A 14,481-nucleotide genomic window follows, 5' to 3' on the forward strand; every position below is an offset into this window, starting at 1 on the left:
TCTTCTTTTGTTACATTATGTTTTATCATGTCACACATGAACAGTTCAAATCGTTTTATCACAATATAAGCACTATCTCACCAGGAAACATGTTTGTTGTTTCCTGCTTGTGGTCTCATTTCACTCATTCTCAGTCTAGGCTATACATATATGGCAACTCATTTAGCCGTTTTCATTTGACAGACATATTGACCAAACAGTGGCAGAGTGAAGCTTTACACCCAATGTTCCCATTACGTGTTTTTAAACCAGTCAGGCCCTGTATGTCACTAGTATGACATGACTTTTTCCACCAGGCGCTGTTCTTCATCTCCTCGCCAGTGTTTCACCTTCTCTGGCTTACCTTTTTACTTTCTGTTTGCATCACTACGGTTTTGTTTGGTTCCTCTGAGGAATTGCGTAATTCTCTGGACCTGCTACTAGCTATCAGGTTCTGAACTGTGAGTCACTTCCCTTAATTCAGTTGTTTGTTTAGACTGGTGCCCGTTTACTGTAAACAGGCAAGCTTCAGTGCTCAGCCTCAATGCTTTAGTCACTCTGTTAGCAACACTCACAGTATGAAAGATGTTAGACACATTTATAATACATTTGTAGTACACACATCTACTATTTTGTCATTTATGAAATAGTATGAGAGACAAAAAACAATGATACACCTAGATCAAAAGAAAGAAAGAGGACAACAGAAGTAAGGATGTTAATTTTGAAAAATGTTTTTAACCAGTAACCGACCCCACCGATTAAAAAATCTTTTAAAGGTCCCATATTATAAAAAAGTGAGATTTTCATGTTTTGTTATTATAAAGCACGCTTAAGTCCTATATAAATAATCCACAGAGAAACACACACAGCCCGTATTCAGAAACTCTGCATTTGAAACAAGCCATCAGGATTTCTGTCCATTTGTGATGTCACAAATATACACTATTTAGACCATTACACGGTTTTAAACGTAAACATTCTAAATGTGTCCCAGTTTATTCCTTGCTGCAGTGTATGTGAATAACATCAGCTGACAGGAAGTACACATGGACCCAAGCTGTTGCCTAGCAACTCAATTCTGTTGCAACTCCGTCGCAATTCCGTCAAAATGCTCTAAAACGGAGCGTTTCAGACAGAGGGGGTAGATACAGGCATATTCAGGCCAACAGTATGAGGAAAATAAAGTTTTTTTTTAACATTACAGCATGTAAACATGTTCTAGTAGAAACACAAAATACAAGTATGAACCTGAAAATGAGCATGATATGGGACCTTTAAAAGAAGAAATAACACATTCTTCTTCGTAACTCGGAAACTATTTCACTTATGAACTTCAAATTTGGTATGATGGTTGACTCTGTGGTCTAGTTGTGCTTTTTAGGGGTTAGAAGTCCAGTCCTGGACTTGAGGAAGGTGAGCTAATAACAAGCTACATTGTGCTCAATAGACTAATTCCATCAGTTCCTAAAGGGCAAAACCTTTGGCGCTACTTTAGTAGGGGTCAAGCGGTGAGCGGTGGTATGTGAGCCACGCAACAACGAGACCAGCAACTGGTAGAAAGGTTCAAAGACAACATCAGCTGTTCTCTAATAACTGAGGTTCTCCAATATGGACACCAGAGTGTGTGTGCTGTATTTCTGTACTCTTGGCTTCAACTCTTAAGATAAATATCTATTTTTAAATCTGTTCATCTGACATGTACTTTATCATCTTGACAAATTAAATATATTAGCCAGTCTGCCCTATGAGCTCATTTGGGGGAAACTAATGGATTTAGTTGCAGTAGAACAGCTTTTTATGTGGCTTCCAACAGTTTTCTTTTTATCACCCATCAAAGTGACAACACTGTTTATTGGACCACATTAACCAAATCAAAGTCGCCCGCTCTCCTTTTAAACGTTTAAACCTACTTTTTATTGTTTCGCTACCATTCCCGCTCTCGCCCGGTTTTTGCTTTATTTGTTTTCCAACTCTCGGGTCTCTTGTTCATTTTTTGCTGAGCGTTGCATCATTTTTAAAAGCTCTCGGGGATTTCTTTGTTCCACCCGGACAATTAGTGTTCTTTTTTTTTTAGGATTTGTTTGTGTGTGGAAGTGCACTAAACTTAAACTGTTATAAACACAGCATTAAACTGTTTCCTAAGACCTCGCAAAATCAGACTGAGTCATGCAATTTACATGCAACTTTTGTAATAACTTACTGTATATTAGCATCTGAGGCCAAACTATTGTACCCTGTAAAACCCTAGAAAGGACATGAAGCCTTGTTTAGATCAATCACATTCCCATACCATCCCAGAGTGAGTTGATGACCTTTACACCCACTAAGTTCACTTAAACTTACCTTCAAAACAGCAAAACAGAGTGATGAGTTAAGAGAAAACCAGGGCTTCCTGGTTTCTCTATCTGGTTTGTCTTTCTTCATGATCCGTTCCCAGCGCTTCCACTGTGTAGAACTGGGATGATACCAGTGAGAGAGATGGTGACGAGTGAGTGGAAGCTCTGGACTGAATCATTTGGCATCTTTAGACACTTGTGACAGCCATACATTAAAGCTGATTAATGTGTTTGTCTGCTAAGATGGCCCATTTCCCATGACCTGATAGAATACACCCATAGAAATAGAACAGGAGGAGAACGGACAGTTGTTTTTCCGTGGTCATTTGACCAGTACCAGTGCTCAAAGTGGGCCAATACTCACCGGTACGCTGTACTGGCACTTCTATATTTTACTCCTTAGCGTACAGAGACTTTTTCTTGCGTACCAGAACTTCTCACAAGCTGCCGGTACTCTTTTTCTGCTCTCTCTATATCAGGTTCTCTGGGAGACTCATAATGGTGATTCAAAACGGCGTTTTTGCGCCGCGCCTCATAAGCCGTACGAACATAAAACACGATGTGGAGAGCAACGAGACGAGCCGACGCACGTAAAAATAATTACTGAACTGTTCGTCATAATTTTTTTTTATTTGTGAACAAATTAAATTATATAATTTACAATAACTAATGAAACATTATTTAAAAGATTTCAGAATCTGCTCTTTTGATATATGATATGATTATAAATATGATTTTACAGGACAAACATTTCCAACGCTACAACATTCGCAATGTGTGTCAGAGTGAGGCCAATGAGAGCTCCTGTATGCAAGATAAGAGTCTAGATAGAACTACATGAGGGACTTGGAGATTACCACTGAGCGGCAGCTAGTTGTTTCCTTCCTATGTTTCAATGTCACACGTCATCGTTACCTAATTATCTAAAAGTTCTAGTGAAAAATACCTTTGTATTGTATGTCATGTAAGAGGAGTCATGTTTTGTGTTGACGGGTTCCCATTGCGTCGTTTCCCCTCAGCCTGTGTGTGTTCAGTCTAATCACTTGACGAGAGTGCGAGGTGACGTAGTTCAAAGCAGCCTCCGGCAATGTTTCCATCCAGGGACCCCTTCATTATCCCGCCAGCGTGCAAGTGTAACATTCCTGTGGAATTCTCAGCGGCCACCACAGACTTTAATTAGCCACTAACTAACTAACTAAGTGGTGTCTCTCCCTCCCACAGATCAAAGTGGAGAACCAACAGGACTTCCAGGACATCACCAGCGTGGTGGCCCTGGCCGGGACCTACGCCACCACCGAGCCCTACGTCCTGTCCAAGTACGACATCCGCATTCAGAAGATCGGCAACAACTACAAGGCGTACATGTAAGATGTTTCACACCGCCGGCATCGTACATTTGACAGTAGGGGCCAACAAGATCAATTTATGTAGGTTTCAATCAACACATATGATGGCTGATACCATGAGACCCAAAGTGGCCCTGGGTTGCCTTAAAGGGAAAGTTTGGGTGATTTGAAGTGGGTTTGTATGAGGTACTTATCTATAGTCAGTGTATTACCTACAGTAGTTGACGGTCGGCACGCCCCCAGTTTGGAGAAACAGACAGGAGTGTCAACACCGAAGCAAAGCGATGTACTGCTGTGGACGGGGCCGACAGCAAAACATGAAACCATTTTTTCAATGGAGTCTGGTGGCTTTGGCGAGGGCGTAGGTAAACCAGGGAAATATTCTAAATATAGCATGTATTTAAACTGATGGGGCCTTTCTTTTAGTTGATTAAAATTTGTTTTGCTGCCGGCCCTGTCTACAACAGTACATTGCTTCGGTTCTGTGCGATAACTCCTGTCTGTTTCTCTAAACTGGAGGCGTGCCGACCGTCATCTACTGTAGGTAACACACTGACTATTGATAAGTACCTCATGCAACCCAACTTCAAAACAACCAAACTACCCCTTTAATGATGGACAAATGGTGCCACGAGATCTGGTATTTTTCATTGTTCACGGTACATTTTTTTTAACATTTTACCAAATAAAAAAATCACATCAACTAAATATTTATTATGATGTTTTGAAACATGTCGAAACAGAAGAAACATGTCTTAAAGCTTTGAAATGACTATTTAAAAACCCTGGTAAATATGGCAGAAGGCCTCATCTGCTGGCAAAATATATTTGCAGACACAATGCAACATTGCTGCAGTAGTCACTCTGTTCATGTACAATATTGAGCTTTTATGATAAATAATAAAATAAATCTTAGATTCTGCAGATGTCTGCACTCTCACAAAGTCATGGTCCCACTCCTCCTTCAAACCCACACACCCATTTGAGACCTCGTTCTGTAAGTTAAGTCGAGCGTATAGCAACAAAGAATATGAGTCAACACCCTCTTCGCTTTCAAGTCTCTAAATCTAAACAATTACTTGACCAAAAAAGCAAAGGAACAGAGCAGCCAAGCCTTATCTCATCTCGTTATTCCCCCGCCCCTCACCATGAAAACACGTTTTTAAATGGCTCTGACACAGTCGTAATGTAGGTGTGGATGGCAATCATCATCATCGCCGATGGACTGATGATAGCTTCTCCCGTGAGGTTTTCTATTCAGCTACACATGCACAGAGTTGACTCAGTCTTGATTTCTAACCGGAGGCAGGTTGATTCATTTCTTGTTTTTGTTTTTTTGATTTGCAGGAGAACGTCCATCTCTGGGAACTGGAAGGCCAACACCGGCTCTGCCATGTTGGAACAGATCGCAATGACCGACAGGTGAGCTGACTCAGAGATACGATTCAATCTGTTTAGACAATTTACTGCCTTTTGTATAGTTCGTACCCTCAAAGGCTTCTGTCAATTCCACATATGACACAGCTTTTATGTATAAAACTGCCCTAAAAATCCTGAAGTTTTAGAGTATTATAGTTCAAGTGTATTCGTAACTGTGAGCCCTGTGAAGTGCCACGCGCCCTTCATGATATCTCTATTGTTGGGTCTTTAATTATTGTTTTATCAGTTGTTGGCGTCACTGTGTTCCAGATATCGGCTGTGGGTGGACTCCTGCGCTGAGATGTTTGGCGGTCTAGACATCTGTGCAGTGAAGGCTGTCCACGGAAAAGATGGCAACGACTATATCATCGAGGTCAGTTTGTTTTCAGATTAACACCCAACTTCAGTCTAAAGATCGCACAGTGGAAAAGAATTTCAAGAAAAAGAGGCTGAAACTTGCTATAAGAAAAATGTACCTAATGTTTTGCAAATATTATTTAAATAATTACTAGATTACTTTCAAATTTCATCAAAATCGTTTTTGCCAAGTTACCAGCCCTCGACCTTCACCGGTCATTTGTGGACCAGTTCTTAGTAGCATCGCATCGTAAAACGCCGGTAACGTTTTATAATAAGTATAAATTGATAATTAATTAAACTTAGTTAATAGTTATTTTATAACGCCAATCCAGTGTTAACATTTGGGTTTTTCATATCACAGTGAAAGTCAACAGGGAAGGGTGTAGCCAGACTTGATGGCACATAATCAGAGCCTTGAAAGGATGATTAGTCTGTAGACCAAACAGAGGCAGCGGGAGAAAGAAAACATCAGGCGGCAGCTGTTGACTCACTGCGTCTACCAACATCAGCTTGTTTATTTGGAGTCTACTGGTAAAGTTTGGCTTTCCTACGTGCAGTTTCCAGTTTGTAGACAAATAAAATCGTCTGTTGCATGACTTGACACAAACCAATTTGGTAAGTGGTAACTTCAGGTTTGTGGTTTTGTTCCCCAATGGGATGAGCATGGCGGTGACACTGCCTGGGGTAAGAGTTCAACTACCACTGGGGCCACCCATGCTGGAAAAGCATTCAAGGGTCTGTAATGCTGCTTTAATCAGTATTTTTCATATTAATCACTGATCAACTGATTATGTGTAATGTGGAAAGAGTCACTCATAGGAATGAATCCCCAGAGAATGACAGACAGAGTGGCCAACCTCCGGGTCTGAGAAGTGAAGCCAATGCAGAAGTGCCTTAAACCTGCATTCTTTCTAACAGCCAGCAGGGGGCGACTCCTCTGGTTGCAAAAAGAAGTCTGATTGTATAGAAGTCTATGAGAAAATGAGCCTACTTCTCACTTGATTTATTACCTCAGTAAACATTGTAAGCATGAGTTTATGGTCTCAATCGCTAGTTTCAAGTCTTCTTCAATACAGCATGATGTTCATTTAGTAAATTATGGTCCCATTTAGAGTCAGATAGACCATAAAGCAGGGGATGATTTAGGGCGTGGCTACCTTGTGATTGACAGGTCGCTACCACGGCGTTGTGCAGTCTGGGAGTTGTCCGTGTTTTCGTCTTAGAGCTTTTACGCTTTCACAGTGTGTTTATAGTTCATGGAAGTTAATTGTAACATTTTGGTCACCTAAAAATGTCTTATTCAGCGTTCAGTTGTGCTTAGCTCCATCCTTTTGTGTCACCTCTGGTTGCGAAAAACCAAGAAGGTGGCAGCCAAAATGCCGAACTCGAGGCTTCAAAACGGCAGTCCACAAACCAATGGGTGACGTCCCGGTGACTACGTCCACTTCTTATATACAGTCTATGGGCTTGCTTTCTCTCAAATGTTAGATATCTCAGTCTTCTCTCAGTATTGTTGTCACTTTCTCTACTTGCACATAATAAAACTGTTAAAATGTTCAGGCAGGTTCAGTCCTGTTATATGGGGGGTCGTTGCAAAACAGGAAATCAGTGGCTGAAGTGGAATTAGACGAGGCCGGTTGAGAGAGAAGTACAGAGGTGAATCATAGCATTGCCTTCAAAAGAACTCGCACAGGAGGTGACTGATGATATACTATGTAAGAGGACGATGAAGTTGGGGGAATTTTCCTTTAATGATTATACCCCGGAGAGACGGGGAAATAGTTCTGTAATCAGTTTTGTTTGTAGAGCGGTCTTTTATGTCTTCAAATCTAAAGGAAACAGGCCGGTCTGTTGGACGTCTGATGTGCCCATATTTAGCTGGAGACCATGACATCACACTTCTCTCTATCTACACGCTGGGTGAGGTCAGCAGTGAGAAAATAAGCCTCTTTTTTTTAAAACTCAGTCTCAGGAAATATCTGCCAGCTCCCCAGAGATGTGCAGTCTTTAGATTTGGGACTGTTTAGTCAGAGAAACCGGTGACACAGTCGAGTAACAATGTTCTTTGACAAGCAACACTTCCTCCTCCTCGTCTGTTGCTCTCTAACCCTTCAGCATGATGGAATTTAATTAACCGCGACAAGGAAGAGCTGCCGGTCCATCACGGCGGGAATCTGTTTTTTGTTCCAGACAGAGACATCAGCCCATGACACCTCTCCCTAATGAAAAGTAATGAGCTGCTCAGAGGCACTTCATTAACAGTTTACTTCCGCTGGTATTAACACGAGGAAAACTCCAGCTTTGTGTCGACTCACTGAAAACGTGTACAGACAATAGAGGAGGCTGCGATAAGACATGATATCCCACAACACCATGACACAGCAAAGAAGAGCTTCAAGTCAAATGACATGACAGTAATTATACAACACCACAATATGACATGTAACATGACAATAGGAAATCAACATGAAATGACATGACATGATGCAACATAATGATAATGGGACTCAGGATGAATTATAATCACTTTGGGGATTCTTTCTCTTTCCATATAGTGCTATCATCAGGTCAACATTTTAATGTGCTTACCTGCAAAGCTAAAGTCATTCCAATCAGCCTCAGCTGCATTTTGTGTTCAGTGCTGATAAGCAAAAGTTAGCATGCTTAAACACTAAACTAAGGCTGTGAACATGGTAAACCTTATATATGCTAAACATCAACATGTTAAGATACTAAACTAAGACAGTGAACATGGTAAACCTTATATATGCTAAACATCAACATGTTAGCGTGCTAAGATACTAAACTAAGACAGTGAACATGGTAAACATTATATATGCTAAACACCAACATGTTAGTATGCTCGCATACTAAACTAAGACTGTGAACATGGTAAACATTATATATGCTAAACATCAACATGTTAGCGTGCTAAGATACTAAACTAAGACAGTGAACATGGTAAACCTTATATATGCTAAACATCAACATGTTAGCGTGCTAAGATACTAAACTAAGACAGTGAACATGGTAAACATTATATATGCTAAACACCAACATGTTAGTATGCTCGCATACTAAACTAAGTCAGTGAACATGGTAAACATTGTATATTTTAAACATCAACATGTTCGCATGCTTGTATACTAAACTAAGACTGTGAACATGGTTAACATTGTACTGTATATGCTAAACATCAACATGTTACATATGATGGAGTTTTTTTTTACATGACATTATTGTACTTTATACTGTACTCCGCTACATTTATTTGACAGATACAGTTAGTAGTTACTTTGATTTAACATACAAAACATAAAGCCAGCTCATAAAATATGATGCATTCTTATTATTAAACTGAACCATAATTCATGACTAATAATAATCTAATAATATAGGATAATATAACATTCTGATAGAGGCCATTCTGTCACCTATATTAACATTTGACACTTAAAGTACATTTTGCTGCTCATGCATTTATACTTTTATACCAACAACAAGCAGTATTGAATCTCAATACTTCTTTCACCGTTGGCATCATACGTCATATTATGATCCGTGATATGACACGGCAGGATGTCGCATTCTATTACAGCACAGCTTAGCGTGATGTCACATGACGTGTTTTTTTGGCATGTATTTGGCGCATGATGTGAACAGAAAGTGACAACACGGAAAGGTCACCGGGCCTTTAAGATGCATGACTTCACATGACAAACACATTGATGGAATACGACATGACTCAATACCATGATCTTACTTGACACAGTGACGTGACATACCTGAGCTATTTGAATGATACTGACAGAGATAGAAGAGATACAGTGAATAGAGTTTAAGGACACAGTGTACTCAATAAGATAAACTATCCATGGGTTTTTATTTTTAGCTTTAACTCTTTTTCAACTTTGAGTGAATCCTAAAAATTAAGCTAGCGAGAGGGAGGATTACAAACGTCGCTATCTTAAAGCCAAAAATTGTTTTCCCAGGAAAACACCACCCTGTTGCCCATCCCTGTACCGCGACTGCACCATAATTTCAAACGAGCACATTTCACATGTTGTGCTCCATGAACTTTCCCATGCAGCCGCGGGTACATTGTCCAGACAGACAGAACACTGCAGCTCAATAAAAGAGCAGAATAACACCTCCGTGCTCCAGCGCTGGCTGCAGAGAGGGTTCAGCCTGCAGCTCCAGTCTTCTGCTAGATGACTCCGTATCCTAATAAATCAGCAGGGTGGATCCCGGCTCTGCTCGCCCACCGCACGCCGTTTGAAGTGGGGGCCCGGCGGTTGCTTTTGCCAGGCCTCTGCTCAGTCCCCTGTGGTAATGACTCAACTGGCCAAAACACCGTGCCACGCCCCACCTCGCCGCCAAATCCTCTCCAAGAAGCTGGGTGCACACAGAAAAAGGAAGGGTTCTCTGGTAGTGGTTCTGTGGAGAACAGTATGAACCCAAGTGGTTAGATCTCAAACTAAAAACAAAGAAAAAAAGTAATAAAATGTTGGATTTGACTTCATTACATTCGAGCATGCATGAAACAATCCGGCCCTCGTTAAAGATTTTAATTTTACTCTGTGGTTTGACATATTTCCACATGAAACATGATGTCGGGAGAGGATTTAACATCAGGAAGGGTTTTAACTAACGGGACCTGAATGAGACTCTGGTCAAGGATGGTTTGGCTGCGTCTGACCAAAATCTACGTCCTGTTTTATTGGAGGGAACTTTTATATACTCTGCAGAGTATATAAAAAAACTAGCACTTTCACATGCTGTAGCAAATAGAGAGGGGTTTTCAGACAGTGCACGTTACAGTAGATACCAGTACAACGATAGATTGTGGAATTTCGTAGCAAGGCGCCCTTAGTTACTGTTGCTATGCAGGTCAAGCTTTCCGTTCTCCCACATTTACAAGGACAATTATGGCACATTTGCTATCAAACTTCTGTCATTTTTATACCTCCTCGTCAGGCAACAGTTGTGGCCAGAGATATTATGTTTTTAGGTTGCCCGTCTGTCTGTACGTACCCACGTATGTTTGGTTCATTCTTGTGAACGCAATATCTCAGGAACACCTGGAGGGAATTTCTTCATATTTGGCACAAACGTCCACTTGGACTCAAAGATGAACTGATTAGAATTGGTGGTCAAAGGTCAAGGTCACTGTGACCTTATGACCGTCCCATTGTCATGATATCTGAGGAACGCCTGGGAGCAAATTTCTTCAAATTTGGCACAAACGTCCACTTGGATTCAAGAATGAATCGATCAGGTTTTGGTGGTCAAAGGTCAGGGTCACTGTGACCTAACAATTATGCTATTATCATGAAAGTGATATCTCAGGTATGCCTTGAGCAAATTTCTTCAAATTTGGCACAAACTTCCATTTGGACTCGAGCATGAACTGATCAGATTTTGGTGGTCAAAAGTCAAGGTCACTGTGACCTTACGTTCATCCTATTATCATGAAAGAGATATCTCAGGAACGCTTTGTTGTGGAATTTCTTCAGATTTGGCACAAACGTCCACATGGATTCAAGGATGACCTGATCTGATTTTGACTGTCAAAGGTCACTGTGACTTCGCGAAACACTTTTTTGCCCATAACTCAAGAATTCATATGCTAATTATGTCAATTTCTAACAAATTAGTAGTAGGACAAGTAGGATAAAATGATGAAGTGATAACATTTTGGACAGACATGGATGTAAACTACAACTTGACTGGTTGGCGGAGGCATACAAGCATGAGTACTTCTAGTTATAACATTAGCAACAGGTCCCTGGCTCTGCAAAGTCTTTTTGTACATCAGTAGTGTTTTGTACCATCGAAGGTCGCACAATTTCAATCTAACAAAACACCACACCACATGATTTGTGTGTTTTGTCTTGAGGGATGAATTAAGTATTTTGACTTGAATTGATGTCACTAACAAAAACAACTCCAACCAGAAACCGAGGGGGAAGCACTTACAGGGTTGTTTGTTTGGAATCACATCCCTGCACGCTCTCTGCAGCACGTGGTCGGGCTCCGCTCGGCGTACACTGTGTACAAGAGGATCAGCACATGCATGCATGCCCGTCATGCTGTGTGTTTACAGCCTGTGGGTCGGGGCGCGGTGCAGCAGCCTCATCCAACCACACCGGGGCATCTGCATCCAAAGCCGGCGGTGCCAGCAGCCACACTTCTCTCTGCTCCTGTTTGTTTTGGTCTTGAGGGAGGAGGAGGAGGACGGCGGGTCTCTGAGCCCCATGTGCTCTGCGGTTCTGCAGTACACGTGTACGTGCATGTGAGCTCGAGCGGTGGGAAAACGGTTTCTTTGAGGTTAATTATTTGTGCATGGCGATGGATGTGGTCTGTGCCCTTCCAAGTCATACCCGGGGCAACATAATATTTACAGAGGGAGTCACTTTTTATCTGCCGCTCACTGGAAAGTCTAGTTGTGGGTCCCCTTTTTTGCACATCAGGGGGTGGCACGGAGACATAGCTGTCAGTTTGAAAGATGAGATTTGAGTGTTCAAATTTCAGTTTATCTACTGCTTAAACAGAGAATGGGTCTGGAGCTCTCAACATTTTAGTCTCCTGAGCCCTTAAAATAAAGCTATATATCATCTCTGCACATGCACAGTAAGCTATTGAAGTTTCTCTTTTTACTTTGGTTCATTTTATTTATTATCAGGATTTTAACTTCAAGGATTTCTACTTTGTTTTTCTCAATTTTGCATGCAGGACTTAGCAGGATAGATCCAGTACAAGGGGCTTTCTGAGGAGTACAATAGTGCATGGGAACAAACAGAAAAGTCAGTGTCATGCTCAGAGCATCCGGCGATAAATTACGTTAAAGGCCAGCAGAGTGTTGTGTGGCTTATATTGTCTGAACTCAATAACGGCCAAACTACTGTGGAGAACACTGTTGTGTATGTGATCTCTCTGTGAAATGACTCATCGTCGCTGGCAAAGCACCACAGAGTCCATTATCGCTGACATCATCCAGGGGTCTGAACAATCCTCATGATAACGCTGCCATCTAGTGGAGGAATCGTAGAGTTACATTTCTGTGGTTGTTTCTGCTATCCAGGACCCTGATTGGCTGTTGTTTGTGTCTCTTGTGTAGGTGATGGACAGCTCCATGCCTCTGATCGGTGAGCACGTGGAGGAAGATAGACAGCTGATCACAGAGCTGGTCATCAACAAGATGGCCCAGGTGCTGCTGGGAGTTTCCACACCTCAGCCTTCCTCTGTCAAGGTACATCAGTATAATATATCTGACGCGTCACCTTTGCATAAAGGTAAGTCAGACTACCCTACCTTCAGCGAAAAGAAAAATTGCACTACAATTTCCAACAATTTCTGACCCCCTTCTGCCCTTTAATCCTTTCCTACTACTGCTGCTGTTGTCATTGTAACTGCTGATACTACTACTACTGGTATTACCACTGCATACTATATATATATATGTACATTCTCGGCCATAGCTGAGGCCAGTGAGGTCATGTCCTCATTATTACTTAGCATTTTCAGCATTGTTTTAGCAACCTGGGGTTAGTTTACACTCTGCAATTCAAAACGTACATAAGCGTACATAATTGTTGCAATGGAACCAACAATTGACTTTCACTTTTTGGCAGTATACGTTCTTTGCCCTTAGCGTCCTCACTGGACCTGGTGGACATGTGCCGCTGGATTCAACATTATAGACATGACCACTGACTATCTGTAGAACGATTTAGCCACAAATTCACGGACTGACCAAACACGGTCCAAACATATACTCGGTTATGACGAATCTTGTTGTAGCTAATTCCAGTACAGGAGAGTAGTGGACTATATTTAAAGGTGCAGTGTGTAGGATGTGGTGTCATCTAGCGGTGAGGTTGCAGCAACCAGCTGAAAGAAAATGTGAAAACGTGAATGTCCCTATCTAAAGCCAGTGCTTGGTTTGTCCGTTCTGGGCTACTGTAGAAACATAGCAGCCGGCTCCGTGAAGAAACAGCTCATTCTAAAGTAGCAAAAACACAATAATTTATATTTTCAGGTGATTATACACCAAAGAAAACATACTTATTAATATTATATTATATTTCTGCCAATAGAGCCCTCTAAATACTACCCACTGGTCCTTTAAATGTGACGACCTTTAGGCCAACGTAATAATATTTGACATGTTTATGGGCTTTGAAGTAGCATTCAGACGTTCATGTTGCAAAAGCTCAAAGATGTTTGTGTGCACAGCTGCACTCAGCTACATTACCATTAACTCAACCTTTTAAACCTGATTCACTGTGCTGATATCCCTGTGTCTTCATCCACAGACCACACAGCCCAGACGAGGTAGGAGACTCTTTTTGGTTGTTGTTTATTACCGGCTACAGTAGTGTTATGGTAGAGTAGAACAATTCATCTACATGTCATTTGTGTGTACCTGCTGCAGGGGGACACCGCTCTGCTTCCGCCTCTCCATCTCAGTCGGCCCAGGGCTCACCTCAGCGAGCCCGATCAGCCACCACCTCACCCAGCCAAGCCTTCCAGCCCGGTCCCATCCCCGCCACCTCCGGGCCTGGAGCTCAGAAGCAGTCACCACAGCTAAAGTACGTTCCACACTGAGGTCCCACTTATAGCACGCCAATATGATCTATGATACCATCAGTATAACATTAAAGGTGCTATTTATAACATTTCGATACCACGTGATACCAACGTTGTTTTACTATTGGCTCACAAGCCTTGTTAGAAGTAGGAACCAAACGTCAGATATCTTCCACAGAGATAAACAAATAATTAACTTTGGATCCACCAAAATGTTTATGTTTATTAGTTTTAAAAACAACATTTTGTATACAAAAGTACAGGAAAACATTTTTCAACTTTTTTTTGTCAAGGAAACAAACAAATCAAATCAAGTATAGTAGGATAATAATAAAATAAAATAATAATTATAACAAATTTATAATAATAATTATAATAATAATAATAATAAAAAAAAATAAAATAATAATAATAATAATAATAATAATAATTATAATGAATTTATA

At 41.1% G+C, this 14,481-nt stretch overlaps 1 protein-coding gene across 2 annotated transcripts in view; it reads left to right on the forward strand.

The window, feature by feature from the left end:
- Nucleotides 1–14,481, forward strand: part of LOC119482690 (synapsin-3-like) — a 112,594-nt gene that overhangs the window by 94,253 nt on the left and 3,860 nt on the right. Inside the window, exons 8-13 of one of the 2 annotated variants that reach the window (XM_037760490.1) lie at nucleotides 3,540–3,682; nucleotides 5,012–5,086; nucleotides 5,354–5,456; nucleotides 12,564–12,695; nucleotides 13,762–13,780; nucleotides 13,881–14,037. In XM_037760490.1, the coding sequence (XP_037616418.1) occupies nucleotides 3,540–3,682; nucleotides 5,012–5,086; nucleotides 5,354–5,456; nucleotides 12,564–12,695; nucleotides 13,762–13,780; nucleotides 13,881–14,037 (629 nt within the window). The remainder of the gene's footprint in view (nucleotides 1–3,539; nucleotides 3,683–5,011; nucleotides 5,087–5,353; nucleotides 5,457–12,563; nucleotides 12,696–13,761; nucleotides 13,781–13,880; nucleotides 14,038–14,481) is intronic. The other variant, XM_037760491.1, reaches the window with a different exon arrangement.

This window comes from Sebastes umbrosus, chromosome 23 (genome assembly GCF_015220745.1).
Source record: "Sebastes umbrosus isolate fSebUmb1 chromosome 23, fSebUmb1.pri, whole genome shotgun sequence".
NCBI lineage: Eukaryota > Metazoa > Chordata > Actinopteri > Perciformes > Sebastidae > Sebastes > Sebastes umbrosus.